Here is a 27,838-nt window from a genome sequence, read left to right on the forward strand (position 1 = left end):
GCTTCCTTTTCCGCCGCACAGTTTAAACTGGCAGTTGTTATTGTTATGGAGGTCTGGGATTGAAGTTTTTGCAGATGGATTTTCTCGATCCTTCGTGTTATTCAGGCAAATAAGACAACTATAAGCCATTTACATTTAGCACTTCTTACCACACGTACAGTGTAGTGTTCATTTAGTAAAACGGGCGAAACGCAGGTGGAAGTCTACCGAGATGTCTCTGCCTCCGGAGAAAGCATCTGAACTAAAGCAGATCATACACAACCATCTGATCAAGGTAGCTAGTTACCGAAGCATTTAAAATGATCATTACCAATCTGATAGCTATGAAGTCATTAAAACTCGTTTTTTCAACCACTCCACAAATGTATTGTTTTAACAAACTATAGTTTCGGCAAGTCAGTTAGGACATCTACTTTGTGCTTGACACAAGTCATTTTTCCGACAATTGTTTACAGACAGATTATTTCACTTATAATTCACTGTATCACAATTCCAGTGGGTCAGAAGGTTACATACACTAAGTTGAAAAGGATGTCATGGCTTTAGAAGCTTCTGATAGGCTAATTTATATAATTTGAGACAATTGGAGGTGTACCTTCAAACTCAGTGCCTCTTTGCTTGACATCATGGGAAAATCAAAAGAAATCAGACAACACCTCAGAAAAAAAATTGTAGACCTCCATAAGTCTGGTTCATCCTTGGGAGCAATTTCCAAATGCCTGAAGGTACCACGATCATCTGTACAAACAATAGTACACAAGTATAAACACCATGGGACCACGCAGCCGTCATACCGCTCAGGAAGGAGACGCGTTCTGTCTCCTAGAGATGAATGTACGTTGGTGCGAAAAGTGCAAATCAATCCCAGAACAACAGCAAAGGTCCTTGTGAAGATGCTGGAGGAAACAGGTACAAAGTATCTATATCCACAGTAAAACTAGTCCTATATCGACATAACCTGAAAGGCCTCTCAGCAAGGAAGAAGCCACTGCTCCAAAACCGCCATAAATAAGCCAGACAATGGTTTGCAACTGCACATAGGGACAAAGATCATACTTTTTGGAGAAATGTCCTCTGGTCTGATGAAACAAAAATAGAACTGTTTGGCCACAATGACCATCATTATGTTTGGAGGAAAAAGGGGGAGGTTTGCAAGCCGAAGAACAGCATCCCAACTGTGAAGCACCGGGGTGGCAGCATCATGTTGTGGGTATGCTTTACTGCAGGAGGGACTGGTGCACTTCACAAAATAGATGGTTTCATGAGGAAGGGAAATTATGTGGATATATTGAAGCAACATCTCAAGACATCAGTCAGGAAGTTAAAGCTTGGTCGTAAATGGGTCTTTCAAATGGACAATGACCCCAAGCACACTTCCAAAGTTGTGGCAAAATGGCTTAAGGACAACAAAGTCAAGGGATTGGAGTGGCCATCACAAAGCTATGACCTCAATCCCATAGAAAATTGGTAGGCAGAACTGAAAAAGCGTGTGCGAGCAAGGAGGTCTACAAACCTGACTCAGTTACACCAGCTCTGTCAGGAGGAATGGGCCAAAATTCACCCAACTTATTGTGGGAAGCTTTTGGAAGGCTACCCAAAATGTTTGACACAAGTTAAACAATTTAAAGGCAATGCTACCAAATACTAATTGAGTGCATGTAAACTTCTGATCCACTGGGAATGTGATGAAAGAAATCAAATCTGAAATAAATATTTCTCTACAATTATTCTGACATTTCACATTCTTAAAATAAAGTGGTGATCCTAACTGACCTAAAACAGGGAGTTTTTACTAGGATTAAATGTCAGGAATTGTGAAAAACTCAGTTTAAATGTATTTAAACTTCCGACTTCAACTGTAGCTAGCTATGTACAGGGAAACACTTCTAGTTAGAGAGAGACTGTTGCCATTGAGGGAGAACAGCCAGGAGTGGGGCTTGAACCATTCTGTTCTAAGATGTAGTGACTAGTAGTAATGTGTGTTTTGTCAGATAAACATCCATGGGAAGATCAGGGATGTGTTGGCGGAGACCGTGAGAGAGGATCTGGACCCTGGACACAGCTCTCTGTCTGAGGAGGACTTCCTCCGGGCTCTGCAACGCAGGGGAATCGTAGACGATGTCATGAAGGATCTTCATTTCTCCAAGGTGAGTTGTGGGAACTCTTCCGATCAGCACGTTTTATTATCGGAGGTTGAATGCGGCTTTCTACAGAAGTTCAGAGAGGACATGAATATACACCAAAATTAATTCCCTTGCTATGTCGAGATCACAACTTATCTCATGATCGCTACATAACAAACGTTGTTTAATTGAGACCACGAGATAATCAAAAGTACCACGCATCATCCATTCATTTGTTCAGATGCACCATGCAGGATTTAACCACCTCATCAAGGAGTCCTGTGGCTGTATTGGTCACAATGCACTCATGGGGCATTTAAGCCCCGAACAATGCCTGACAAGCAGCCCTGTCTCCCAAGGCTGTGTGCCGCCCCCAAGACCACAGCCAATCGCATGCAAAGAACAACGCAGTTAACTTGGCTAGTTAGCTGGATAGTCTTACTAGAAAGTTGTCTATGCTGATTGTTAGCTTGCATAACTGATATGTGTATAACTATAATGGACACTATTTGTTTTGTGGATAATATTTAAATGTACAGTGGGTCAACTCCATTCCTGACAGGCTGATCAGATTCAGCCTCAGAGGCTGATGAGTCAGGATGCTGCCTTTAGAGGCTGTTTCATGGGTAAAGCTCCTGACAGGCTGATCAGATTCAGCCTCAGAGGCTGATGAGTCAGGATGCTGCCTTTAGAGGCTGTTTCATAGGTAAAGCTCCTGACAGGCTGATCAGATTCAGCCTCAGAGGCTGATGAGTCAGGATGCTGCCTTTAGAGGCTGTTTCATAGGTAAAGCTCCTTGCAGGCGGATTAGCTGTCGGTGCTTTATAGGTTGATGCATATAATCCAGAGTAGTTGTGCTCTATTCCTGGCAGGCTGATCAGATTCAATAGCAGCCTCAGAGCTAGATCAGATTCTATAGCAGCCTCAGAGCTATTTCAGATTCTATAGCAGCCTCAGAGCTAGATCAGATTCTATAGCAGTCTCAGAGCTAGATCAGATTCTATAGCAGCCTCAGAGCTAGATCAGATTCTATAGCAGTCTCAGAGCTAGATCAGATTCTATAGCAGCCTCAGAGCTAGATCAGATTCTATAGCAGTCTCAGAGCTAGATCAGATTCTATAGCAGTCTCAGAGCTAGATCAGATTCTATAGCAGTCTCAGCGCTAGATCAGATTCTATAGCAGCCTCAGAGGCTGATAAGTCAGTATGCTGTCTGCAAGGAGCCTTACATATGAAACAGCCTACAAGGCAGCATCCTTAGAGGCTCAGAGGCAGCATCCTGAGAGGCTCAGAGGAAGCATCCTGAGAGGCTCAGAGGAAGCATCCTGAGAGGCTCAGAGGCAGCATCCTGAGAGGCTCAGAGGAAGCATCCTGAGAGGCTCAGAGGAAGCATCCTGAGAGGCTCAGAGGAAGCATCCTGAGAGGCTCAGAGGCAGCATCCTGAGAGGCTCAGAGGCAGCATCCCGAGGCTGCTATTGAATCTGATCAGCCTGTCAGGAATGAAGCTCACCCACTCTGTAAATGTAAATAGCATCCATAAAACATACAGTGTCCCTTACAGATATCAGTTATGCAAGCTAACAACCAGCACAGATAACAAGCTCACTAGCTGACAGAACTACCTTGCTAGCTCACTTACTCACTCACAAGACGAGCCAAGTTAGCTGCGTTGTTGCTTGCATGCGATTGGCTGTGGTCTCGGGGGTGGCACAAAGCCTGGTAGACAGGGCTGCCTGTCAGAGGCAGAGTTAAGGGCATAGATGCCCCATTAGCTCTAAAGGGACATTTAACTTGTTCACATTCTAACGTAGAAACTGATAATGATCTCCAAACACAAATGAAAGCATGACGTCAGCGTGAAATGTACCCTTAGCATGAAATGTACCATCCCTTAGTGTAGCAGTCAATAAAAACATGGGCTCTGATCCACTGTGGGCTCTGATCCACTGTGGGCTCTGATCCACCAGGGGCTCTGATCCACCAGGGGCTCTGATCCACCGCTGGCTCTGATCCACCGTGGGCTCTGATCCACCGTGGGCTCTGATCCACCGTGGGCTCTGATCCACCAGGGGCTCTGATCCACCAGGGGCTCTGATCCACCAGGGGCTCTGATCCACCAGGGGCTGATCCACTCCTATAGTTTATCTCGTCATCTCAACAAAACAACTTTTGTTATGTAGTGTTCATGACATAAGTTGTGATCTCAACATAATGAGGGGGTTTGTAGTGTTCATGACATAAATAAGTTGTGATCTCAACATAATGAGGTGTTTGTAGTGTTCATGACATAAATAAGTTGTGATCTCAACATAATGAGGGGGTTTGTAGTGTTCATGACATAAATAAGTTGTGATCTCAGCATAATGAGGGGGTTTGTAGTGTTCATGACATAAATAAGTTGTGATCTCAACATATGAGGGGGTTTGTAGTGTTCATGACATAAATAAGTTGTGATCTCAGCATAATGATGGGGTTTGTAGTGTTCATGACATAAATAAGTTGTGATCTCAACATAATGAGGGGGTTTGTAGTGTTCATGACATAAATAAGTTGTGATCTCAGCATAATGAGGGGGTTTGTAGTGTTCATGACATAAATAAGTTGTGATCTCAGCATAATGATGGGGTTTGTAGTGTTCATGACATAAATAAGTTGTGATCTCAGCATAATGAGGGGTTTGTAGTGTTCATGACATAAATAAGTTGTGATCTCAGCATAATGAGGGGTTTGTAGTGTTCATGACATAAATAAGTTGTGATCTCAGCATAATGAGGGGGTTTGTAGTGTTCATGACATAAATAAGTTGTGATCTCAACATAATGAGGGGGTTTGTAGTGTTCATGACATAAATAAGTTGTGATCTCAACATAATGAGGGGGTTTGTAGTGTTCATGACATAAATAAGTTGTGATCTCAACATAATGAGGGGGTTTGTAGTGTTCATGACATAAATAAGTTGTGATCTCAGCATAATGAGGTGTTTGTAGTGTTCATGACATAAATAAGTTGTGATCTCAACATAATGAGGGGGTTTGTAGTGTTCATGACATAAATAAGTTGTGATCTCAACATAATGAGGGGTTTGTAGTGTTCATGACATAAATAAGTTGTGATCTCAGCATAATGAGGGGTTTGTAGTGTTCATGACATAAATAAGTTGTGATCTCAGCATAATGAGGGGTTTGTAGTGTTCATGACATAAATAAGTTGTGATCTCAACATAATGAGGGGTTTGTAGTGTTCATGACATAAATAAGTTGTGATCTCAACATAATGAGGGGTTTGTAGTGTTCATGACATAAATAAGTTGTGATCTCAACATAATGAGGGGTTTGTAGTGTTCATGACATAAATAAGTTGTGATCTCAACATAATGAGGGGGTTTGTAGTGTTCATGACATAAATAAGTTGTGATCTCAACATAATGAGGTGTTTGTAGTGTTCATGACATAAATAAGTTGTGATCTCAGCATAATGAGGGGGTTTGTAGTGTTCATGACATAAATAAGTTGTGATCTCAACATAATGAGGGGGTTTGTAGTGTTCATGACATAAATAAGTTGTGATCTCAACATAATGAGGGGGTTTGTAGTGTTCATGACATAAATAAGTTGTGATCTCAGCATAATGAGGGGGTTTGTAGTGTTCATGACATAAATAAGTTGTGATCTCAACATAATGAGGGGTTTGTTTTATGTCCTCTCTGGGCTTCCGTACCTTCATAACTTTGACAGTATTTTGACAGGAAGTGCCTGACACCGAGTTAGGACTCCAGAACACTCCGAAGCCTGCAACTCACTTTATTGACAAGGACCCGACGAAGCTCAAGAAAAGTAAGAAACACTGTTACCGGGGAGATTGAACGAGAAGTCTCTAGTAGCACCTGACGTTCCCTTACTACTGTTCAGTGTCAAATTATTGTATTTCTGTCCTCCCAGCCAACATGGACCCAGCGAGGAGGTACCTGTACCTCCAGGTCCTGGGGGGTAAGGCCTTTCTAGAGCACCTCCAGGAGCCAGAGCCTCTACCTGGTCAGGTCTGCTCCACCTTCACCCTCTACCTGCACTTCAGGAACCAGCGCTTCCACTCCAAGCCTGTCCCCTGTGCCTGTGAGCCAGACCTGCAGGAGGGCTTCCTGCTGGAGATACACAGAGAGGGCCTGGGTACAGACGGGTTGACTTCCTGACTGCCTGATGTTACACAACTGGTTTACTGTAGACAACACTGCCTCCTTTAATTTATCTTTAATCCCTGTTGTAAAGTAGTCCTGTTTACTAGTAGTCCTGTTTACTAGTAGTCCTGTTTACTATTAGTCCTGTTTACTAGTAGTCCTGTTTACTAGTAGTCCTGTTTACTAGTAGTCCTGTTTACTAGTAGTCCTGTTTACTATTAGTCCTGTTTACTAGTAGTCCTGTTTACTAGTAGTCCTGTTTACTAGTAGTCCTGTTTACTAGTAGTCCTGTTTACTACTAGTAGTCCTGTTTACTAGTAGTCCTGTTTACTACTAGTAGTCCTGTTTACTAGTAGTCCTGTTTACTAGTAGTCCTGTTTACTAGTAGTCCTGTTTACTAGTAGTCCTGTTTACTATTAGTCCTGTTTACTAGTAGTCCTGTTTACTATAGTATACTTCTGGGTTAAACCGGCGGTTTTAAGAAGCGCGGTTTGTCGGGTCATGTTTCAGAGGACGCACGACTCGTCTCCAGAGCCCGTTGGGGAGTTGCAGCGATGAGACAAGATGGGAATTGGGGAGGAAAAGGGGGTACTACCAACAACAACAACTTAATAATTGATCCTCTCTGAACAGGCTTGTTGTTCGTGACCTTCCTTTGTCTCTGTGTCTTACAGGCGATGGCAGTAAGATGGCAGATGCCACCACGATGTTGTCTATCTGTGACCCGGTACACCTGGTGTTGATAAAGAGAGACACGTCCAGCGAGACCACCCTGGTCTCCTCTTACTTCCTGGACTGGAGGACCGTCCTCTCCTCTCCCTCTGGGAAGACCAGCATTGCCGTAGAGCTGCTTGGAGTCGGTAAGGACACTAGGGTTAAACTATTTGAGGTTTAATTTTCTGAAGGAAAATTAACCTGCATTTTCTATTAATTAGCCTGATTTACACCCAGTTAAATACATAGAAATTAAAGACAAAAGAGAGGGAAAACATCCTGTCTGCTGTTCTGGGTTTCTGTTCTGTTCCAACTGTCGGTAGTGATTGTAAGGTGTTTCTGTTCTGATTGTAAAGTGTATGGTAACAGCTGTTCTGTCCTAACAGGTGTTCAGTATATCTCCTCTGTATCCTATCAGGTGTTCAGTATATCTCCTCAGTATCCTATCAGGTGTTCAGTATATCTCCTCTGTATCCTAACAGGTGTTCAGTATATCTCCTCTGTATCCTAACAGGTGTTCAGTATGTCTCCTCAGTATATCTCCTCTGTATCCTAACAGGTGTTCAGTATGTCTCCTCAGTATATCTCCTCTGTATCCTAACAGGTGTTCAGTATGTCTCCTCAGTATGTCTCCTCTGTATCCTAACAGGTGTTCAGTATGTCTCCTCTGTATCCTAACAGGTGTTCAGTATGTCTCCTCTGTATCCTAACAGGTGTTCAGTATATCTCCTCAGTATATCTCCTCAGTATGTCTCCTCTGTATCCTAACAGGTGTTCAGTATATCTCCTCTGTATCCTAACAGGTGTTCAGTATATCTCCTCTGTATCCTAACAGGTGTTCAGTATATCTCCTCAGTATATCTCCTCAGTATATCTCCTCTGTATCCTAACAGGTGTTCAGTATATCTCCTCAGTATGTCTCCTCAGTATGTCTCCTCTGTATCCTAACAGGTGTTCAGTATATCTCCTCTGTATCCTAACAGGTGTTCAGTATGTCTCCTCTCTGTATCCCAACAGGTGTTCAGTATATCTCCTCTGTATCCTAACAGGTGTTCAGTAGGTCTCCTCAGTATATCTCCTCAGTATATCTCCTCTCTGTATCCTAACAGGTGTTCAGTATATCTCCTCTGTATCCCAACAGGTGTTCAGTATATCTCCTCAGTATATCTCCTCTGTATCCCAACAGGTGTTCAGTATATCTCCTCTGTATCCTAACAGGTGTTCAGTAGGTCTCCTCAGTATATCTCCTCAGTATGTCTCCTCTGTATCCTAACAGGTGTTCAGTATATCTCCTCTGTATCCTAACAGGTGTTCAGTATATCTCCTCTGTATCCTAACAGGTGTTCAGTATATCTCCTCAGTATATCTCCTCTGTATCCCAACAGGTGTTCAGTATGTCTCCTCTGTATCCTAACAGGTGTTCAGTATATTTCCTCTGTATCCTAACAGGTGTTCAGTATATCTCCTCAGTATATCTCATCTGTATCCCAACAGGTGTTCAGTATATCTCCTCTGTATCCTAACAGGTGTTCAGTATGTCTCCTCTCTGTATCCTAACAGGTGTTCAGTATATCTCCTCTGTATCCTAACAGGTGTTCAGTATATCTCCTCAGTATCCTAACAGGTGTTCAGTATGTCTCCTCTCTGTATCCTAACAGGTGTTCAGTATATCTCCTCTGTATCCTAACAGGTGTTCAGTATATCTCCTCAGTATCCTAACAGGTGTTCAGTATATCTCCTCTGTATCCTAACAGGTGTTCAGTATGTCTCCTCTGTATCCTAACAGGTGTTCAGTATATCTCCTCTGTATCCTATCAGGTAGTGAATGTAAGGTGACGGCTGGTGTACTCAACATGAGTCTTGACCTTTACCCTCCTCTGTCAGAGATCCTGTCACCTGACATCATCACCACACAGGTCAGAGACTGATCGTAATGCTGCTATGCTCTGTCATGTTGTCACGCTGTGATTCACTGACATCTTCCTTCCTAAGAGGCAGACATTTACAGTGCCTTGCGAAAGTATTCGGCCCCCTTGAACTTTGCGACCTTTTGCCACATTTCAGGCTTCAAACATAAAGATATAAAACTGTATTTATTTGTGAAGAATCAACAACAAGTGGGACACGATCATGAAGTGGAACGACATTTATTGGATATTTCAAACTTTTTTAACAAATCAAAAACTGAAAAATTGGGCGTGCAAAATTATTCAGCCCCTTTACTTTCAGTGCAGCAAACTCTCTCCAGAAGTTCAGTGAGGATCTCTGAATGATCCAATGTTGACCTAAATGACTAATGATGATAAATACAATCCACCTGTGTGTAATCAAGTCTCCGTATAAATGCACCTGCACTGTGATAGTCTCAGAGGTCCGTTAAAAGCGCAGAGAGCATCATGAAGAACAAGGAACACACCAGGCAGGTCCGAGATACTGTTGTGAAGAAGTTTAAAGCCGGATTTGGATACAAAAAGATTTCCCAAGCTTTAAACATCCCAAGGAGCACTGTGCAAGCGATAATATTGAAATGGAAGGAGTATCAGACCACTGCAAATCTACCAAGACCTGGCCGTCCCTCTAAACTTTCAGCTCATACAAGGAGAAGACTGATCAGAGATGCAGCCAAGAGGCCCATGATCACTCTGGATGAACTGCAGAGATCTACAGCTGAGGTGGGAGACTCTGTCCATAGGACAACAATCAGTCGTATATTGCACAAATCTGGCCTTTATGGAAGAGTGGCAAGAAGAAAGCCATTTCTTAAAGATATCCATAAAAAGTGTTGTTTAAAGTTTGCCACAAGCCACCTGGGAGACACACCAAACATGTGGAAGAAGGTGTTCTGGTCAGATGAAACCAAAATTGAACTTTTTGGCAACAATGCAAAACGTTATGTTTGGCGTAAAAGCAACACAGCTCATCACACTGAACACACCATCCCCACTGTCAAACATGGTGGTGGCAGCATCATGGTTTGGGCCTGCTTTTCTTCAGCAGGGACAGGGAAGATGGTTAAAATTGATGGGAAGATGGATGGAGCCAAATACAGGACCATTCTGGAAGAAAACCTGATGGAGTCTGCAAAAGACCTAAGACTGGGACGGAGATTTGTCTTCCAACAAGACAATGATCCAAAACATAAAGCAAAATCTACAATGGAATGGTTAAAAAATAAACATATCCAGGTGTTAGAATGGCCAAGTCAAAGTCCAGACCTGAATCCAATCGAGAATCTGTGGAAAGAACTGAAAACTGCTGTTCACAAATGCTCTCCATCCAACCTCACTGAGCTCGAGCTGTTTTGCAAGGAGGAATGGGAAAAAATGTCAGTCTCTCGATGTGCAAAACTGATAGAGACATACCCCAAGCGACTTACAGCTGTAATCGCAGCAAAAGGTGGCGCTACAAAGTATTAACTTAAGGGGGCTGAATAATTTTGCACGCCCAATTTTTCAGTTTTTGATTTGTTAAAAAAGTTTGAAATATCCAATAAATGTCGTTCCACTTCATGATTGTGTCCCACTTGTTGTTGATTCTTCACAAAAAAAGACAGTTTTATATCTTTATGTTTGAAGCCTGAAATGTGGCAAAAAGGTCGCAAAGTTCAAGGGGGCCGAATACTTTCGCAAGGCACTGTATATTGTTCCTTCCTAAGAGGCAGACATTTATATTGTTCCTTCCTAAGAGGCAGGGGTTGATAGTGTTCCTTCCTAAGAGGCAGACATTTATATTGTTCCTTCCTAAGAGGCAGGGGTTGATAGTGTTCCTTCCTAAGAGGCAGGGGTTGATAGTGTTCCTTCCTAAGAGGCAGACATTTATATTGTTCCTTCCTAAGAGGCAGGGGTTGATAGTGTTCCTTCCTAAGAGGCAGGGGTTGATAGTGTTCCTTCCTAAGAGGCAGACATTTATATTGTTCCTTCCTAAGAGGCAGGGGTTGATAGTGTTCCTTCCTAAGAGGCAGGGGTTGATAGTGTTCCTAAGAGGCAGGGGTTGATAGTGTTCCTTCCTAAGAGGCAGACATTTATATTGTTCCTTCCTAAGAGGCAGGGGTTGATAGTGTTCCTTCCTAAGAGGCAGACATTTATATTGTTCCTTCCTAAGAGGCAGGGGTTGATAGTGTTCCTTCCTAAGAGGCAGGGGTTGATAGTGTTCCTTCCTAAGAGGCAGGGGTTGATAGTGTTCCTTCCTAAGAGGCAGGGGTTGATAGTGTTCCTTCCTAAGAGGCAGGGGTTGATAGTGTTCCTTCCTAAGAAGCAGGGGTTGATAGTGATTGTTACTGGTGTTTATTGTTTGCAGCAGTCCCTAAGAGGCAGGGGTTGATAGTGTTCCTTCCTAAGAAGCAGGGGTTGATAGTGTTCCTTCCTAAGAGGCAGGGGTTGATAGTGATTGTTACTGGTGTTTATTGTTTGCAGCAGTCCCTAAGAGGCAGGGGTTGATAGTGTTCCTTCCTAAGAGGCAGGGGTTGATAGTGATTGTTACTGGTGTTTATTGTTTGCAGCAGTTCCTAAGAGGCAGGGGTTGATAGTGTTCCTTCCTAAGAGGCAGGGGTTAATAGTGATTGTTACTGGTGTTTATTGTTTGCAGCAGTCCCTAAGAGGCAGGGGTTGATAGTGTTCCTTCCTAAGAGGCAGGGGTTGATAGTGTTCCTTCCTAAGAGGCAGGGGTTGATAGTGTTCCTTCCTAAGAAGCAGGGGTTGATAGTGTTCCTTCCTAAGAGGCAGGGGTTGATAGTGATTGTTACTGGTGTTTATTGTTTGCAGCAGTCCCTAAGAGGCAGGGGTTGATAGTGTTCCTTCCTAAGAGGCAGGGGTTGATAGTGTTCCTTCCTAAGAGGCAGGGGTTGATAGTGTTCCTTCCTAAGAGGCAGGGGTTGATAGTGATTGTTACTGGTGTTTATTGTTTGCAGCAGTCCCTAAGAGGCAGGGGTTGATAGTGTTCCTTCCTAAGAGGCAGGGGTTGATAGTGTTCCTTCCTAAGAGGCAGGGGTTGATAGTGTTCCTTCCTAAGAGGCAGGGGTTGATAGTGTTCCTTCCTAAGAGGCAGGGGTTGATAGTGTTCCTTCCTAAGAAGCAGGGGTTGATAGTGTTCCTTCCTAAGAGGCAGGGGTTGATAGTGTTCCTTCCTAAGAGGCAGGGGTTGATAGTGTTCCTTCCTAAGAGGCAGGGGTTGATAGTGTTCCTTCCTAAGAAGCAGGGGTTGATAGTGTTCCTTCCTAAGAAGCAGGGGTTGATAGTGTTCCTTCCTAAGAGGCAGGGGTTGATAGTGTTCCTTCTTAAGAGGCAGACGTTGATAGTGATTGTTACTGGTGTTTATTGTTTGCAGCAGTCCCTGGAGCGGCAGAAGACGGCGGAGAAGGAGAGGCTGTTTCTGGTTTATGCGAAACAGTGGTGGAGAGAGTTTCTAGAGATCAGACAGGCCAACCAATCCAAACTGGTCAAGATCTTTGCTCAGGTCCTCACATTGTTAATACTTGTGTATTAATATAATACGGATGTGTTAGTGTTTAATAATATTCAAAAACATTGTTTTGTGTTTTTTAGGATGAGAATGGTGTCAACCGGACAGTGTGTTAGCCGTGCTGGGTGTTAGCCGTGCTGGGTGTTAGCCGTGCTGGGTGTTAGCCGCGCTGGGTGTCAACCGGACAGTGTGTCAACCGGACAGTGTGTCAGCCGGACAGTGTGTCAACCGGACAGTGTGTCAACCGGACAGTGTGTCAACCGGACAGTGTGTCAACCGGACAGTGTGTCAACCGGACAGGGTGTCAGCCGTGCTGGGTGTTAGCCGTGCTGGGTGTTAGCCGTGCTGGTTGTTAGCCGTGCTGGTTGTTAGCCGTGCGGTGCTGGGTGTCAACCCGACAGTGTGTCAGCCGTGCTGGGTGTCAACCGGACAGTGTGTTAGCCGTGCTGGGTGTTAGCCGTGCTGGGTGTTAGCCGTGCTGGGTGTTAGCCGTGCTGGGTGTTAGCTGTGTCGTGCTGGGTGTTAGCCGTGCCGTGCTAGGTGTTAGCCGTGCCGTGCTGGGTGTTAGCCGTGCCGTGCTGGGTGTTAGCTGTGCCATGCTGGGTGTTAGCCGTGCCGTGCTGGGTGTTAGCCGTGCCGTGCTGGGTGTTAGCCGTGCCGTGCTGGGTGTCAACCGGACAGTGTGTCAGCCGTGCTGGGTGTCAACCGGACAGTGTGTTAGCCGTGCTGGGTGTTAGCCGTGCTGGGTGTTAGCTGTGCCGTGCTGGGTGTTAGCCGTGCCGTGCTGGGTGTTAGCCGTGCCGTGCTGGGTGTTAGCCGTGCCGTGCTGGGTGTTAGCCGTGCCGTGCTGGGTGTTAGCCGTGCTGGGTGTTAGCCGTGCTGGGTGTTAGCCGTGCTGGGTGTTAGCCGGGCTGGGTGTTATCCGGGCTGTATTTGAACTTTGTTGTGTTGCTTGCAGGATGAGAACGGCGTCAACAGGCCGGTGTGTTCCTACGTGCGTGTCCTGCGTGCTGGTCGTCTCCTGGAGAGTCCCCGTCAGGCGGCCCGCTTCGTTAGCCTGCTGGGCCTGGAGAAAGCCCCTGTGGTGGGGGGAGGAGGAGGGGGCAAACAGGAGCAGTGGTGCTCCCTTCTCGCCTTCCTCTGTAGAAACAAGGTGAGGACCGGCTCTGTTCTGAACCACACACACAGCCGTAAGCATTTAGACAGCTGTAATGCTATGACGTCTTTAACCTCTGAACTCTGTGTTCTAATCGTCAGTGGTGGAATTGTAAAATAATTGATTTCTGAAACGGTTAAACGGTCTGTTACGAGAAGATTTATTTATATCCTGATGGACGGTTCTGGGATTTCCCCAGTGCAGCAGAATGAATAAATGCCTCTCCTCTTCTATCCTCTCCCCTCTCCTCTCCTCTTCTATCCTCTCCCCTCTCCTCTCCTCTTCTATCCTCTCCCCTCTCCTCTTCTATCCTCTCCCCTCCCCTCTCCTCTCATCTCTCCTCTCCTCCTCCTCTATCCTCTGAGACATGATGACCAGCCCTTTGGGTTAGAGTTAGGAACTGAGAGCAGACTGAGACATGATGACCAGCGCTGTGGGTTGGAGTTAGGAACTGAGACATGATGACCAGCCCTGTGGGTTGGAGTTAGGAACTGAGACATGATGACCAGCCCTGTGGGTTAGAGTTAGGAACTGAGAGCAGACTGAGACATGATGACCAGCCCTGTGGGTTGGAGTTAGGAACTGAGACCAGACTGAGACATGATGACCAGCCCTGTGGGTTAGAGTTAGGAACTGAGAGCAGACTGAGACATGATGACCAGCGCTGTGGGTTGGAGTTAGGAACTGAGACATGATGACCAGCCCTGTGGTTTGGAGTTAGGAACTGAGACATGATGACCAGCCCTGTGGGTTAGAGTTAGGAACTGAGACATGATGACCAGCCCTGTGGGTTGGAGTTAGGAACTGAGACATGATGACCAGCCCTGTGGGTTAGAGTTAGGAACTGAGACATGATGACCAGCCCTGTGGGTTAGAGTTAGGAACTGAGACATGATGACCAGCCCTGTGGGTTGGAGTTAGGAACTGAGACCAGACTGAGACATGATGACCAGCCCTGTGGGTTAGAGTTAGGAACTGAGACATGATGACCAGCCCTGTGGGTTAGAGTTAGGAACTGAGACATGATGACCAGCCCTGTGGGTTAGAGTTAGGAACTGAGACATGATGACCAGCCCTGTGGGTTAGAGTTAGGAACTGAGACATGATGACCAGCCCTGTGGGTTAGAGTTAGGAACTGAGACATGATGACCAGCCCTGTGGGTTAGAGTTAGGAACTGAGACATGATGACCAGCCCTGTGGGTTAGAGTTAGGAACTGAGACATGATGACCAGCCCTGTGGGTTAGAGTTAGGAACTGAGACATGAATGACCAGCCCTGTGGGTTAGAGTTAGGAACTGAGACCAGACTGAGACATGATGACCAGCCCTGTGGGTTAGAGTTAGGAACTGAGAGCAGACTGAGACATGATGACCAGCGCTGTGGGTTGGAGTTAGGAACTGAGACATGATGACCAGCCCTGTGGGTTAGAGTTAGGAACTGAGAGCAGACTGAGACATGATGACCAGCGCTGTGGGTTGGAGTTAGGAACTGAGACATGATGACCAGCCCTGTGGGTTAGAGTTAGGAACTGAGACATGATGACCAGCCCTGTGGGTTAGAGTTAGGAACTGAGACCAGACTGAGACATGATGACCAGCCCTGTGGGTTAGAGTTAGGAACTGAGAGCAGACTGAGACATGATGACCAGCGCTGTGGGTTGGAGTTAGGAACTGAGACATGATGACCAGCCCTGTGGGTTAGAGTTAGGAACTGAGAGCAGACTGAGACATGATGACCAGCGCTGTGGGTTGGAGTTAGGAACTGAGACATGATGACCAGCCCTGTGGGTTAGAGTTAGGAACTGAGACATGATGACCAGCCCTGTGGGTTAGAGTTAGGAACTGAGACATGATGACCAGCCCTGTGGGTTAGAGTTAGGAACTGAGACATGATGACCAGCCCTGTGGGTTAGAGTTAGGAACTGAGACATGATGACCAGCCCTGTGGGTTAGAGTTAGGAACTGAGACATGATGACCAGCCCTGTGGGTTAGAGTTAGGAACTGAGACATGATGACCAGCCCTGTGGGTTAGAGTTAGGAACTGAGACATGATGACCAGCCCTGTGGGTTAGAGTTAGGAACTGAGACATGATGACCAGCCCTGTGGGTTAGAGTTAGGAACTGAGACCAGACTGAGACATGATGTTTTTGGTGTTTCCAGGGTGACTGTGACATCTCTCTGATCTGATTGGTTGTGTGTTTCCAGGGCGACTGTGAGGACCATGCCACCCTGCTGTGCAGTCTGCTGCTGGGGTTCGGCCTGGATGCCTACGTGTGTGTTGGCACTAAGCCCAAGAGCCTGGCACACACCTGGGTGATGACCAGGGGCACTGACAGCACCATCACCTTCTGGGAGAGCCTGACCGCACACAGGTGAGACTGAAGCCTGGTTCAGATACAACGGCCCCACCTGAGACGAGACACAACCAGACTGTTTCATAATGTTGTAGCTGACCTGAAGACGAGGCGTTCAGATCAAAAAGACCAGCCCAGGGTCTTCCGAGTGGCCAGCGGTCTGAGGCACTGTATCGCAGTACTTGAGGCGTCACTACAGACCCGGGTTTGGTCACAGGCTGTGTCACAACCGGCCTTGACCGGGAGTCCCATAAAACGGTGCACAATTGGCTCATCGCACTCTAGCAACTCCATGTGGCGGGCCGGGCGCCTGCAGGCTGACTTCGATGGTCAGTTGAACAGTGTTTCCTCCGACACGGTGGTGCGGCTGGCTTCCGGGTTAAACCGGCGGTGTTTCCTCTGACACGGTGGTGCGGCTGGCTTCCGGGTTAAACCGGCGGTGTTTCCTCTGACACAGTGGTGCGGCTGGCTTCCGGGTTAAACCGGCGTTGTTTCCTCTGACACGGTGGTGCGGCTGGCTTCCGGGTTAAACCGGCGGTGTTTCCTCTGACACGGTGGTGCGGCTGGCTTCCGGGTTAAACCGGCGTTGTTTCCTCTGACACGGTGGTGCGGCTGGCTCCCGGGTTAAACCGGCGGTGTTTCCTCTGACACGGTGGTGCGGCTGGCTTCCGGGTTAAACCGGCGTTGTTTCCTCTGACACAGTGGTGCGGCTGGCTTCCGGGTTAAACCGGCGTTGTTTCCTCTGACACGGTGGTGCGGCTGGCTTCCGGGTTAAACCGGCGGTGTTTCCTCTGACACAGTGGTGCGGCTGGCTTCCGGGTTAAACCGGCGTTGTTTCCTCTGACACGGTGGTGCGGCTGGCTTCCGGGTTAAACCGGCGTTGTTTCCTCTGACACAGTGGTGCAGCTGGCTTCCGGGTTAAACCGGCGTTGTTTCCTCTGACACGGTGGTGCGGCTGGCTTCCGGGTTAAACCGGCGGTGTTTCCTCTGACACAGTGGTGCGGCTGGCTTCCGGGTTAAACCGGCGGTGTTTCCTCTGACACGGTGGTGCGGCTGGCTCCCGGGTTTAGCGGGCGGGTGTTAAGAAGTGCAGTTTGTCGGGTCATGTTTCAGAGGACACACGACTGGACCTTCGTCTCCAGAGCCCGTAGGGCAGTCGATGAGACAAGATGGAAGTTGGGGAGAAAAAAAAAATACCAGACACAGTTCAGACCGTTTCCATGGTAATGCTGCCTCTTTACAATGACATGATTTCTTTGAAACAAAGTTGCCACTTGTTGTAGCAAGGTGTTGTAGCAGCTAGGTGTTGTAGCCGCTAGGTGTTGCAGCAGCTAGGTGTTGTAGCAGCCAGGTGTTGTAGCCGCTAGGTGTTGTAGCCGCTAGGTGTTGTAGCCGCTAGGTGTTGTAGCCGCTATGTGTTGTAGCCGCTAGGTGTTGTAGCCGCTAGGTGTTGTAGCCGCTAGGTGTTGTAGCCGCTAGGTGTTGTAGCAGCTAGGTGTTGTAGCAGCCAGGTGTTGTAGCAGCCAGGTGTTGTAGCAGCCAGGTGTTGTAGCCGCTAGGTGTTGTAGCCGCTAGGTGTTGTAGCCGCTAGGTGTTGTAGCCGCTAGGTGTTGTAGCCGCAAGGCAACAAGGTGTTGTAGCCGCTAGGTGTTGTAGCCGCTAGGTGTTGTAGCCGCTAGGTGTTGTAGCAGCTAGGTGTTGTAGCAGCCAGGTGTTGTAGCAGCCAGGTGTTGTAGCAGCCAGGTGTTGTAGCAGCCAGGTGTTGTAGCAGCCAGGTGTTGTAGCAGCCAGGTGTTGTAGCAGCCAGGTGTTGTAGCCGCTAGGTGTTGTAGCCGCTAGGTGTTGTAGCCGCTAGGTGTTGTAGCAGCTAGGTGTTGTAGCAGCCAGGTGTTGTAGCCGCTAGGTGTTGTAGCAGCTAGGTGTTGTAGCAAACAAGTTTCATTCACCAGAAAAGTTACACACTTTGCGACTCGTCAAAGAAATATCAACAAGCTAGACTAGCTATTACTGCAGCAAAACAGCTAGCTATTACTGCAGCAAAACAGCTAGCTATTACTGCAGCAAAACAGCTAGCTATTACTGCAGCAAAACAGCTAGCTATTACTGCAGCAAAACAGCTCGCTATTACTGCAGCAAAACAGCTAGCTATTACTGCAGCAAAACAGCTAGCTATTACTGCAGCAAAACAGCTAGCTATTACTGCAGCAAAACAGCTAGCTATTACTGCAGCAAAACAGCTAGCTGTCTGCTTGGCTAACTAGTTAGCTGCTTGGCTGAACACAGACAGTCAGCGCACTGTTCTCGCTAAAGCGTGTCGTAAGTTTTTCGCTAAGATTTGACGTGTTGAATTTTGGAAACTCCAGCTAGCCAACATGAGATGTTCCTAAAACCACACTGTTTCAGATCAAACAAACTTCTGTTCTTCAACTGCATAAAACACATCAGAGGTGTTTTAAATGTGATGCTTAACAACACCTGCAACAATTAAGTCCTCTGTTTCTCTGGCGGAGTTTCTGATAGGTTAACGGAGTCCCCTTCACCAGGGTGCAGCATGGTTATGAATAGAGCTGCGATGATCCCTCACTCTAGTCTGTATGTCAGTGGCATGTCTGTTCTACACAATATATTTCTACCTATTCAACCATTTTTTGTTTCAGGTACCTCCACCAGGCCATTGACCCAGACGCCCCTCCCCTGGCCCCCCAGCCCCGCCCCTCCTATCCCTACAGGACCATCGGCTGTGTGTTCAACCACAGGTCCTTCCTGGCCAACTGCCAGCCGTCGGACGCCGTGGAACTCTGCTCGTTCGACTTCCACAACCAGTCCCAGTGGAAGGCTATGAGTGAGGAGGCTGTTGGCTCAGTCTGCTCCCCAGGCAGCACCACCTCTCTGCCCCCTCTACCTCCTCTCTGTGGCCCCTCCCTGGAGCCCAGCGCTGCCTCCAATCAGCTGGAACTGGAGCTGAGGTACCTGGTGGTGGAACACAGGAAGGTGAGAGTACGAACAACGGCGTACAGGTTGGCTCAGTTTAACCTGTAACACCTTTCAGAGCCCATACCTGTCAGAGCCCATACCTGTCAGAGCCCATACATGTCAGAGCCCATACCTGTCAGAGCCCATACCTGTCAGAGCCCATACATGTCAGAGCCCATACCTGTCAGAGCCCATACCTGTCAGAGCCCATACCTGTCAGAGCCCATACCTGTCAGTCATGTTGTGTCTCTACAGTACAGGATGTTAACATGGTCTCTGTGTGTCTAGTCATGTTGTGTCTCTACAGTACAGGATGTTAACATGGTCTCTGTGTGTCTAGTCATGTTGTGTCTCTACAGTACAGGATGTTAACATGGTCTCTGTGTGTCTAGTCATGTATATCTACAGTACAGGATGTTAACATGGTCTCTGTGTGTATATATTGGCTCATGGGTCTGTGTATCCACATCCAGACCCACACATACAGTCAGAGCCGGCTCTAGCCTTTTGGGGGCATTAAGTGACATTTTGTCCCTCAAAAAAAGATCTCTGTGTCTGTATTATAGTAGATCTCTCTGTCTGTATTATAGTAGATCTCTGTGTCTGTATTATAGTAGATCTCTGTGTCTGTATTATAGTAGATCTCTGTGTCTGTATTATAGTAGATCTCTGTGTCTGTATTATAGTAGATCTCTGTGTCTGTATTATAGTAGATCTCTGTGTCTGTATTATAGTAGATCTCTGTATTATAGTAGATCTCTGTGTCTGTATTATAGTAGATCTCTGTGTCTGTATTATAGTAGATCTCTGTATTATAGTAGATCTCTGTGTCTGTATTATAGTAGATCTCTGGGTCTGTATTATAGTAGATCTCTGGGTCTGTATTATAGTAGATCTCTGTGTCTGTATTATAGTAGATCTCTGTGTCTGTATTATAGTAGATCTCTGGGTCTGTATTATAGTAGATCTCTGTATTATAGTAGATCTCTGTGTCTGTATTATAGTAGATCTCTGTGTCTGTATTATAGTAGATCTCTGGGTCTGTATTATAGTAGGTCTCTGTGTCTGTATTATAGTAGATCTCTGTGTCTGTATTATAGTAGATCTCTGTGTCTGTATTATAGTAGATCTCTGTGTCTGTATTATAGTAGATCTCTGGGTCTGTATTATAGTAGATCTCTGTGTCTGTATTATAGTAGATCTCTGTGTCTGTATTATAGTAGATCTATGTGTCTGTATTATAGTAGATCTCTGTGTCTGTATTATAGTAGATCTCTGTGTCTGTATTATAACAGATCTCTGTCTGTATTATAGTAGATCTCTGTCTGTATTATAGTAGATCTCTGTGTCTGTATTATAGTAGATCTCTGTGTCTGTATTATAGTAGATCTATGTGTCTGTATTATAGTAGATCTCTCTGTCTGTATTATAGTAGATCTCTGTGTCTGTATTATAGCAGATCTCTGTGTCTGTATTATAGTAGATCTCTGTGTCTGTATTATAGTAGATCTCTGTGTCTGTATTATAGTAGATCTCTGTGTCTGTATTATAGTAGATCTCTGTGTCTGTATTATAGTAGATCTCTGTGTCTGTATTATAGTAGATCTCTGTGTCTGTATTATAGTAGATCTCTGTATTATAGTAGATCTCTGTGTCTGTATTATAGTAGATCTCTGTGTCTGTATTATAGTAGATCTCTCTGTCTGTATTATAGTAGATCTCTGTGTCTGTATTATAGTAGATCTCTGTGTCTGTATTATAGTAGATCTCTGTGTCTGTATTATAGTAGATCTCTGTGTCTGTATTATAGTAGATCTCTGTCTGTATTATAGTAGATCTCTGTGTCTGTATTATAGTAGATCTCTGTGTCTGTATTATAGTAGATCTCTGTGTCTGTATTATAGTAGATCTCTGTGTCTGTATTATAGTAGATCTCTGTGTCTGTATTATAGTAGATCTCTGTGTCTGTATTATAGTAGATCTCTGTGTCTGTATTATAGTAGATCTCTGGGTCTGTATTATAGTAGATCTCTGTGTCTGTATTATAGTAGATCTCTGTATTATAGTAGATCTCTGTGTCTGTATTATAGTAGATCTCTGTGTCTGTATTATAGTAGATCTCTGTGTCTGTATTATAGTAGATCTCTGTGTCTGTATTATAGTAGATCTCGGTGTCTGTATTATAGTAGATCTCTCTGTCTGTATTATAGTAGATCTCTGTGTCTGTATTATAGTAGATCTCTGTGTCTGTATTATAGTAGATCTCTGTGTCTGTATTATAGTAGATCTCTGTGTCTGTATTATAGTAGATCTCTGTGTCTGTATTATAGTAGATCTCTGTGTCTGTATTATAGTAGATCTCTGTATTATAGTAGATCTCTGTGTCTGTATTATAGTAGATCTCTGTGTCTGTATTATAGTAGATCTCTGTATTATAGTAGATCTCTGTGTCTGTATTATAGTAGATCTCTGGGTCTGTATTATAGTAGATCTCTGGGTCTGTATTATAGTAGATCTCTGTGTCTGTATTATAGTAGATCTCTGTGTCTGTATTATAGTAGATCTCTGTGTCTGTATTATAGTAGATCTCTGTATTATAGTAGATCTCTGTGTCTGTATTATAGTAGATCTCTGTGTCTGTATTATAGTAGATCTCTGTGTCTGTATTATAGTAGATCTCTGGGTCTGTCTCTCTGTGTCTGTATTATAGTAGATCTCTGTGTCTGTATTATAGTAGATCTCTGTGTCTGTATTATAGTAGATCTCTGTGTCTGTATTATAGTAGATCTCTGGGTCTGTATTATAGTAGATCTCTGTGTCTGTATTATAGTAGATCTCTGTGTCTGTATTATAGTAGATCTATGTGTCTGTATTATAGTAGATCTCTGTGTCTGTATTATAGTAGATCTCTGTGTCTGTATTATAACAGATCTCTGTCTGTATTATAGTAGATCTCTGGGTCTGTATTATAGTAGATCTCTGTCTGTATTATAGTAGATCTCTGTGTCTGTATTATAGTAGATCTCTGTGTCTGTATTATAGTAGATCTATGTGTCTGTATTATAGTAGATCTCTCTGTCTGTATTATAGTAGATCTCTGTGTCTGTATTATAGCAGATCTCTGTGTCTGTATTATAGTAGATCTCTGTGTCTGTATTATAGTAGATCTCTGTGTCTGTATTATAGTAGATCTCTGTGTCTGTATTATAGTAGATCTCTGTGTCTGTATTATAGTAGATCTCTGTGTCTGTATTATAGTAGATCTCTGTGTCTGTATTATAGTAGATCTCTGTATTATAGTAGATCTCTGTGTCTGTATTATAGTAGATCTCTGGGTCTGTATTATAGTAGATCTCTCTGTCTGTATTATAGTAGATCTCTGTGTCTGTATTATAGTAGATCTCTGTGTCTGTATTATAGTAGATCTCTGTGTCTGTATTATAGTAGATCTCTGTGTCTGTATTATAGTAGATCTCTGTCTGTATTATAGTAGATCTCTGTGTCTGTATTATAGTAGATCTCTGTGTCTGTATTATAGTAGATCTCTGTGTCTGTATTATAGTAGATCTCTGTGTCTGTATTATAGTAGATCTCTGTGTCTGTATTATAGTAGATCTCTGTGTCTGTATTATAGTAGATCTCTGTGTCTGTATTATAGTAGATCTCTGGGTCTGTATTATAGTAGATCTCTGTGTCTGTATTATAGTAGATCTCTGTATTATAGTAGATCTCTGTGTCTGTATTATAGTAGATCTCTGTGTCTGTATTATAGTAGATCTCTGTGTCTGTATTATAGTAGATCTCTGTGTCTGTATTATAGTAGATCTCTGTGTCTGTATTATAGTAGATCTCTGTGTCTGTATTATAGTAGATCTCTGGATCTGTATTATAGTAGATCTCTGTATTATAGTAGATCTCTGTGTCTGTATTATAGTAGATCTCTGTGTCTGTATTATAGTAGATCTCTGTGTCTGTATTATAGTAGATCTCTGTGTCTGTATTATAGTAGATCTCTGTGTCTGTATTATAGTAGATCTCTGTGTCTGTATTATAGTAGATCTCTGTGTCTGTATTATAGTAGATCTCTGTATTATAGTAGATCTCTGTGTCTGTATTATAGTAGATCTCTGTGTCTGTATTATAGTAGATCTCTGTGTCTGTATTATAGTAGATCTCTGTGTCTGTATTATAGTAGATCTCTGTATTATAGTAGATCTCTGTGTCTGTATTATAGTAGATCTCTGGGTCTGTATTATAGTAGGTCTCTGTGTCTGTATTATAGTAGATCTCTGTGTCTGTATTATAGTAGATCTCTGGGTCTGTATTATAGTAGATCTCTGTGTCTGTATTATAGTAGATCTCTGTGTCTGTATTATAGTAGATCTCTGTCTGTATTATAGTAGATCTCTGGGTCTGTATTATAGTAGATCTCTGTCTGTATTATAGTAGATCTCTGTGTCTGTATTATAGTAGATCTCTGTGTCTGTATTATAGTAGATCTCTGTGTCTGTATTATAGTAGATCTCTGTGTCTGTATTATAGTAGATCTCTGTGTCTGTATTATAGTAGATCTCTGGGTCTGTATTATAGGTGATCTCTTTGTCTGTATTATAGTAGATCTCTGTGTCTGTATTATAGTAGATCTCTGTGTCTGTATTATAGTAGATCTGTATTATAGTAGATCTCTGTGTCTGTATTATAGTAGATCTCTGTGTCTGTATTATAGTAGATCTCTGTGTCTGTATTATAGTAGATCTCTGTGTCTGTATTATAGTAGATCTCTGTGTCTGTATTATAGTAGATCTCTGTGTCTGTATTATAGTAGATCTCTGTGTCTGTATTATAGTAGATCTCTGTGTCTGTATTATAGTAGATCTCTGTGTCTGTATTATAGTAGGTCCCTGTGTCTGTATTATAGTAGATCTCTGTGTCTGTATTATAGTAGATCTCTGGGTCTGTATTATAGTAGATCTCTGTGTCTGTATTATAGTGGATCTCTGTGTCTGTATTATAGTAGATCTGTATTATAGTAGATCTCTGTGTCTGTATTATAGTAGATCTCTGTCTGTCTCTGTGTCTGTATTATAGTAGATCTCTGTGTCTGTATTATAGTAGATCTCTGTGTCTGTATTATAGTAGATCTCTGTGTCTGTATTATAGTAGATCTCTGTGTCTGTATTATAGTAGATATCTGTGTCTGTATTATAGTAGATCTCTGTGTCTGTATTATAGTAGATCTCTGTGTCTGTATTATAGTAGATCTCTGTGTCTGTATTATAGTAGATCTCTGGGTCTGTATTATAGTAGATCTTTGTCTGTATTATAGTAGATCTCTGTGTCTGTATTATAGTAGATCTCTGTGTCTGTATTATTGTAGATCTCTGTCTGTATTATAGTAGATCTCTCTGTCTGTATTATAGTAGATCTCTGTGTCTGTATTATAGTAGATCTCTGTGTCTCCCTCCAGGACCTTGGCCTGGCCACAGTGTGGGATGACCACCTGTCCTACGTCCTGTCCTCCGCCCTGGCGGCGTACGAGCTGGAGCGCTGCACGGGGACTTCCTGCGGTAACGAGGAGTTCCAGGATGCTGTGCGGAGGGCGGTGCCGGACGGACACACCTTCAAAGGTTTCCCCATCCACTTCCTGCACCACAACGCACGGCGAGCCTTCGCTACTTGCCTCAGGTAACTATAGCAACGCACCACAACGCACGGCGAGCCTTCGCTACCTGCCTCAGGTAACTATAGCAACGCACCACAACGCACGGCGAGCCTTCGCTACCTGTCTCAGGTAACTATAGCAACGCACGGCAACACACGCGAGCCTTCGCTACTTGCCACCGGTAACTATAGCAACACACCGCAACACACGTCGAGCCTTCTCTTACCTGCCTCAGGTAACTATAGCAACGCTCCTCAACACACGTCGAGCCTTCTCTACCTGCCTCAGGTAACTATAGCAACGCTCCTCAACACACGTCGAGCCTTCTCTACCTGCCTCAGGTAACTATAGCAACGCTCCTCAACACACGTCGAGCCTTCTCTACCTGCCTCAGGTAACTATAGCAACACACCGCGCAACACACGTCGAGCCTTCGCTACTTGCCTCAGGTAACTATAGCAACGCTCCTCAACACACGTCGAGCCTTCGCTACTTGCCTCAGGTAACTATAGCAACGCTCCTCAACACATGTCGAGCCTTCGCTACTTGCCTCCGGTAACTATAGCAACACTGAATATTTCCAGCTTTTAGACACCTCACAATTTTATAAGTTGATCAGGTAAAAGAAGGACAGGAGAAGTGTGTGTTGTCGTGGATACTGAAGTGATGTGTGACTGTTGTTGTTTGGGCAGGTCTCCGTTCTGTGATGAGATAGTGTGTTGCCGTGGGGACCACGTGAGGCTGGCGGTGCGTGTCCGGGTGTTTGCGTACCCCGAGTCTGCCTGTGCCGTCTGGGTGATGTTCGCCTGCAAGTATCGTTCTGTACTCTGACCCCTGACCTTTGACACGCCCCCACCGTTGGAGGAACATCAAGTTTAAGGGACCAGGGACCTCCCCATACCATAATAACACCATACTGAAGGGCTGATACCATATCTATTGAATTACCAGGGACCTCCCCATACCATAATAACACCATACTGAAGGGCCGATACCATATCTATTGAGTTACCAGGGACCTCCCCATACCATAATAACACCATACTGAAGGGCTGATACCATATCTATTGAATTACCAGGGACCTCCCCATACCATAATAACACCATACTGAAGGGCTGATACCATATCTATTGAATTACCAGGGACCTCCCCATACCATAATAACACCATACTGAAGGGCTGATACCATATCTATTGAATTACCAGGGACCTCCCCATACCATAATAACACCATACTGAAGGGCTGATACCATATCTATTGAATTACCAGGGACCTCCCCATACCATAATAACACCATACTGAAGGGCTGATACCATATCTATTGAATTACCAGGGACCTCCCCATACCATAATAACACCATACTGAAGGGCTGATACCATATCTATTGAATTACCAGGGACCTCCCCATACCATAATAACACCATACTGAAGGGCTGATACCATATCTATTGAATTACCAGGGACCTCCCCATACCATAATAACACCATACTGAAGGGCTGATACCATATCTATTGAATTACCAGGGACCTCCCCATACCATAATAACACCATACTGAAGGGCCGATACCATATCTATTGAATTACCAGGGACCTCCCCATACCATAATAACACCATACTGAAGGGCTGATACCATATCTATTGAATTACCAGGGACCTCCCCATACCATAATAACACCATACTGAAGGGCTGATACCATATCTATTGAATTACCAGGGACCTCCCCATACCATAATAACACCATACTGAAGGGCTGATACCATATCTATTGAATTACCAGGGACCTCCCCATACCATAATAACACCATACTGAAGGGCTGATACCATATCTATTGAATTACCAGGGACCTCCCCATACCATAATAACACCATACTTTAAAAAACAATTAACTGGTCTAGGAACAGTGGGTTAACTGGTCTAGGAACAGTGGGTTAACTGGTCTAGGAACAGTGGGTTAACTGGTCTAGGAACAGTGGGTTAACTGGTCTAGGAACAGTGGGTTAACTAGTCTAGGAACAGTGGGTTAACTGGTCTAGGAACAGTGGGTTAACTGGTCTAGGAACAGTGGGTTAACTGGTCTAGGAACAGTGGGTTAACTGGTCTAGGAACAGTGAGTTAACTGGTCTAGGAACAGTGGGTTAACTGGTCTAGGAACAGTGGGTTAACTGCCTGTTCAGGGGCAGAACCACAGATTTGACAGACTTACTGTAGGTACCGATACCATATGTATTGCGATTCGATACTGTGATTTTATTGTTATTCCCAAACATGTAATATCCTGATATGTAACTATTGATCCCCTCCAGTCACTACAATGTGTTGTCTTTCTACCGTCTTATTACAGACTTTGTTTACTCTATGAGAATGTATTTATAGCTACATATATTTTTTTCTAAATAAATTATGTACTTTTTTAAAAAATTGAGTGAGTTTGAATTGTAATTTAACTAAATTTGATTGATCAGAACTTGTTCCTGTTATCTAGTCAAACAGGTTTAATTACTAGAGTTTAAGCCCACCATGAAGGTAATAAACAGTAGATTGATCAGAACTTGTTCCTGTTATCTAGTCAATCAGGTTTAATTACTAGAGTTTAAGCCCACCATGAAGGTAATAAACAGTAGATTGATCAGAACTTGTTCCTGTTATCTAGTCAAACAGGTTTAATTACTAGAGTTTAAGCCCACCATGAAGGTAATAAACAGTAGATTGATCAGAACTTGTTCCTGTTATCTAGTCAATCAGGTTTAATTACTAGAGTTTAAGCCCACCATGAAGGTAATAAACAGTAGATTGATCAGAACTTGTTCCTGTTATCTAGTCAAACAGGTTTAATTACTAGAGTTTAAACCCACCATGAAGGTAATAAACAGTAGATGTGTAATAACATTGTTCCACCACTAGATGGCGAGTGAAGACCAGCAGAGACGGTGAAGGTTGAACTGACAGAACTAAAGGCTCCATCCAGAGAATACTGACCCTCTCATCCTCCTCACATCCACATCTACTGAACTGACAAACAAAATGATTCAGAAAACACCAGTTAAACACTTTACAACTAAGCTGATGGTATTTGCAAAAAGCACTTTAGGATTCAAACCACAGATAATAAGTGAGAGATCTCCCAGACTTCCCAGTAGCTGGTTCTGTCCTTCCCAGTAGCTGGTGCTGTCCTTCCCAGTAGCTGGTGCTGTCCTTCCCGGTAGCTGGTGTTGTCCTTCCC

The 27,838-nt window shown here is 44.3% G+C and overlaps 1 protein-coding gene across 2 annotated transcripts; it reads left to right on the forward strand.

The window, feature by feature from the left end:
- LOC139378651 (centrosomal protein of 76 kDa-like) lies at positions 1 to 27,036 on the forward strand. 2 transcript variants are annotated; one of them, XM_071121027.1, is made up of 13 exons: positions 1 to 274; positions 1,992 to 2,147; positions 5,868 to 5,955; positions 6,061 to 6,285; positions 6,968 to 7,153; positions 8,826 to 8,923; positions 12,333 to 12,458; positions 13,423 to 13,617; positions 15,828 to 15,994; positions 18,634 to 18,967; positions 24,417 to 24,634; positions 25,304 to 26,430; positions 26,698 to 27,036. In XM_071121027.1, the coding sequence occupies exons 1-12, from the start codon at positions 212 to 214 to the stop codon at positions 25,440 to 25,442; spliced, it is 1,995 nt and encodes a 664-aa protein (XP_070977128.1). In that variant the 5' UTR covers positions 1 to 211; the 3' UTR covers positions 25,443 to 26,430; positions 26,698 to 27,036. The 2 variants fall into 2 exon arrangements, with proteins under 2 accessions (XP_070977128.1, XP_070977119.1); XM_071121018.1 differs by having other exon boundaries at positions 27 to 274; positions 12,330 to 12,458.
- Positions 27,037 to 27,838: the final 802 nt, after the last annotated feature.

This window comes from Oncorhynchus clarkii, chromosome 2 (genome assembly GCF_045791955.1).
Source record: "Oncorhynchus clarkii lewisi isolate Uvic-CL-2024 chromosome 2, UVic_Ocla_1.0, whole genome shotgun sequence".
In the NCBI taxonomy this organism is placed as follows: domain Eukaryota; kingdom Metazoa; phylum Chordata; class Actinopteri; order Salmoniformes; family Salmonidae; genus Oncorhynchus; species Oncorhynchus clarkii.

Coding starts and splice junctions, on each gene's coding strand:
- LOC139378651 (XM_071121018.1), top strand. CDS start 212: ATGTCTCTGCCTCCGGAGAAAGCATCTGAACTAAAGCAGATCATACAC. Junction 2,148..5,867: donor AGGATCTTCATTTCTCCAAG/GTGAGTTGTGGG, acceptor GTATTTTGACAG/GAAGTGCCTGACACCGAGTT. Junction 7,154..8,825: donor CGTAGAGCTGCTTGGAGTCG/GTAAGGACACTA, acceptor GTATCCTATCAG/GTAGTGAATGTAAGGTGACG.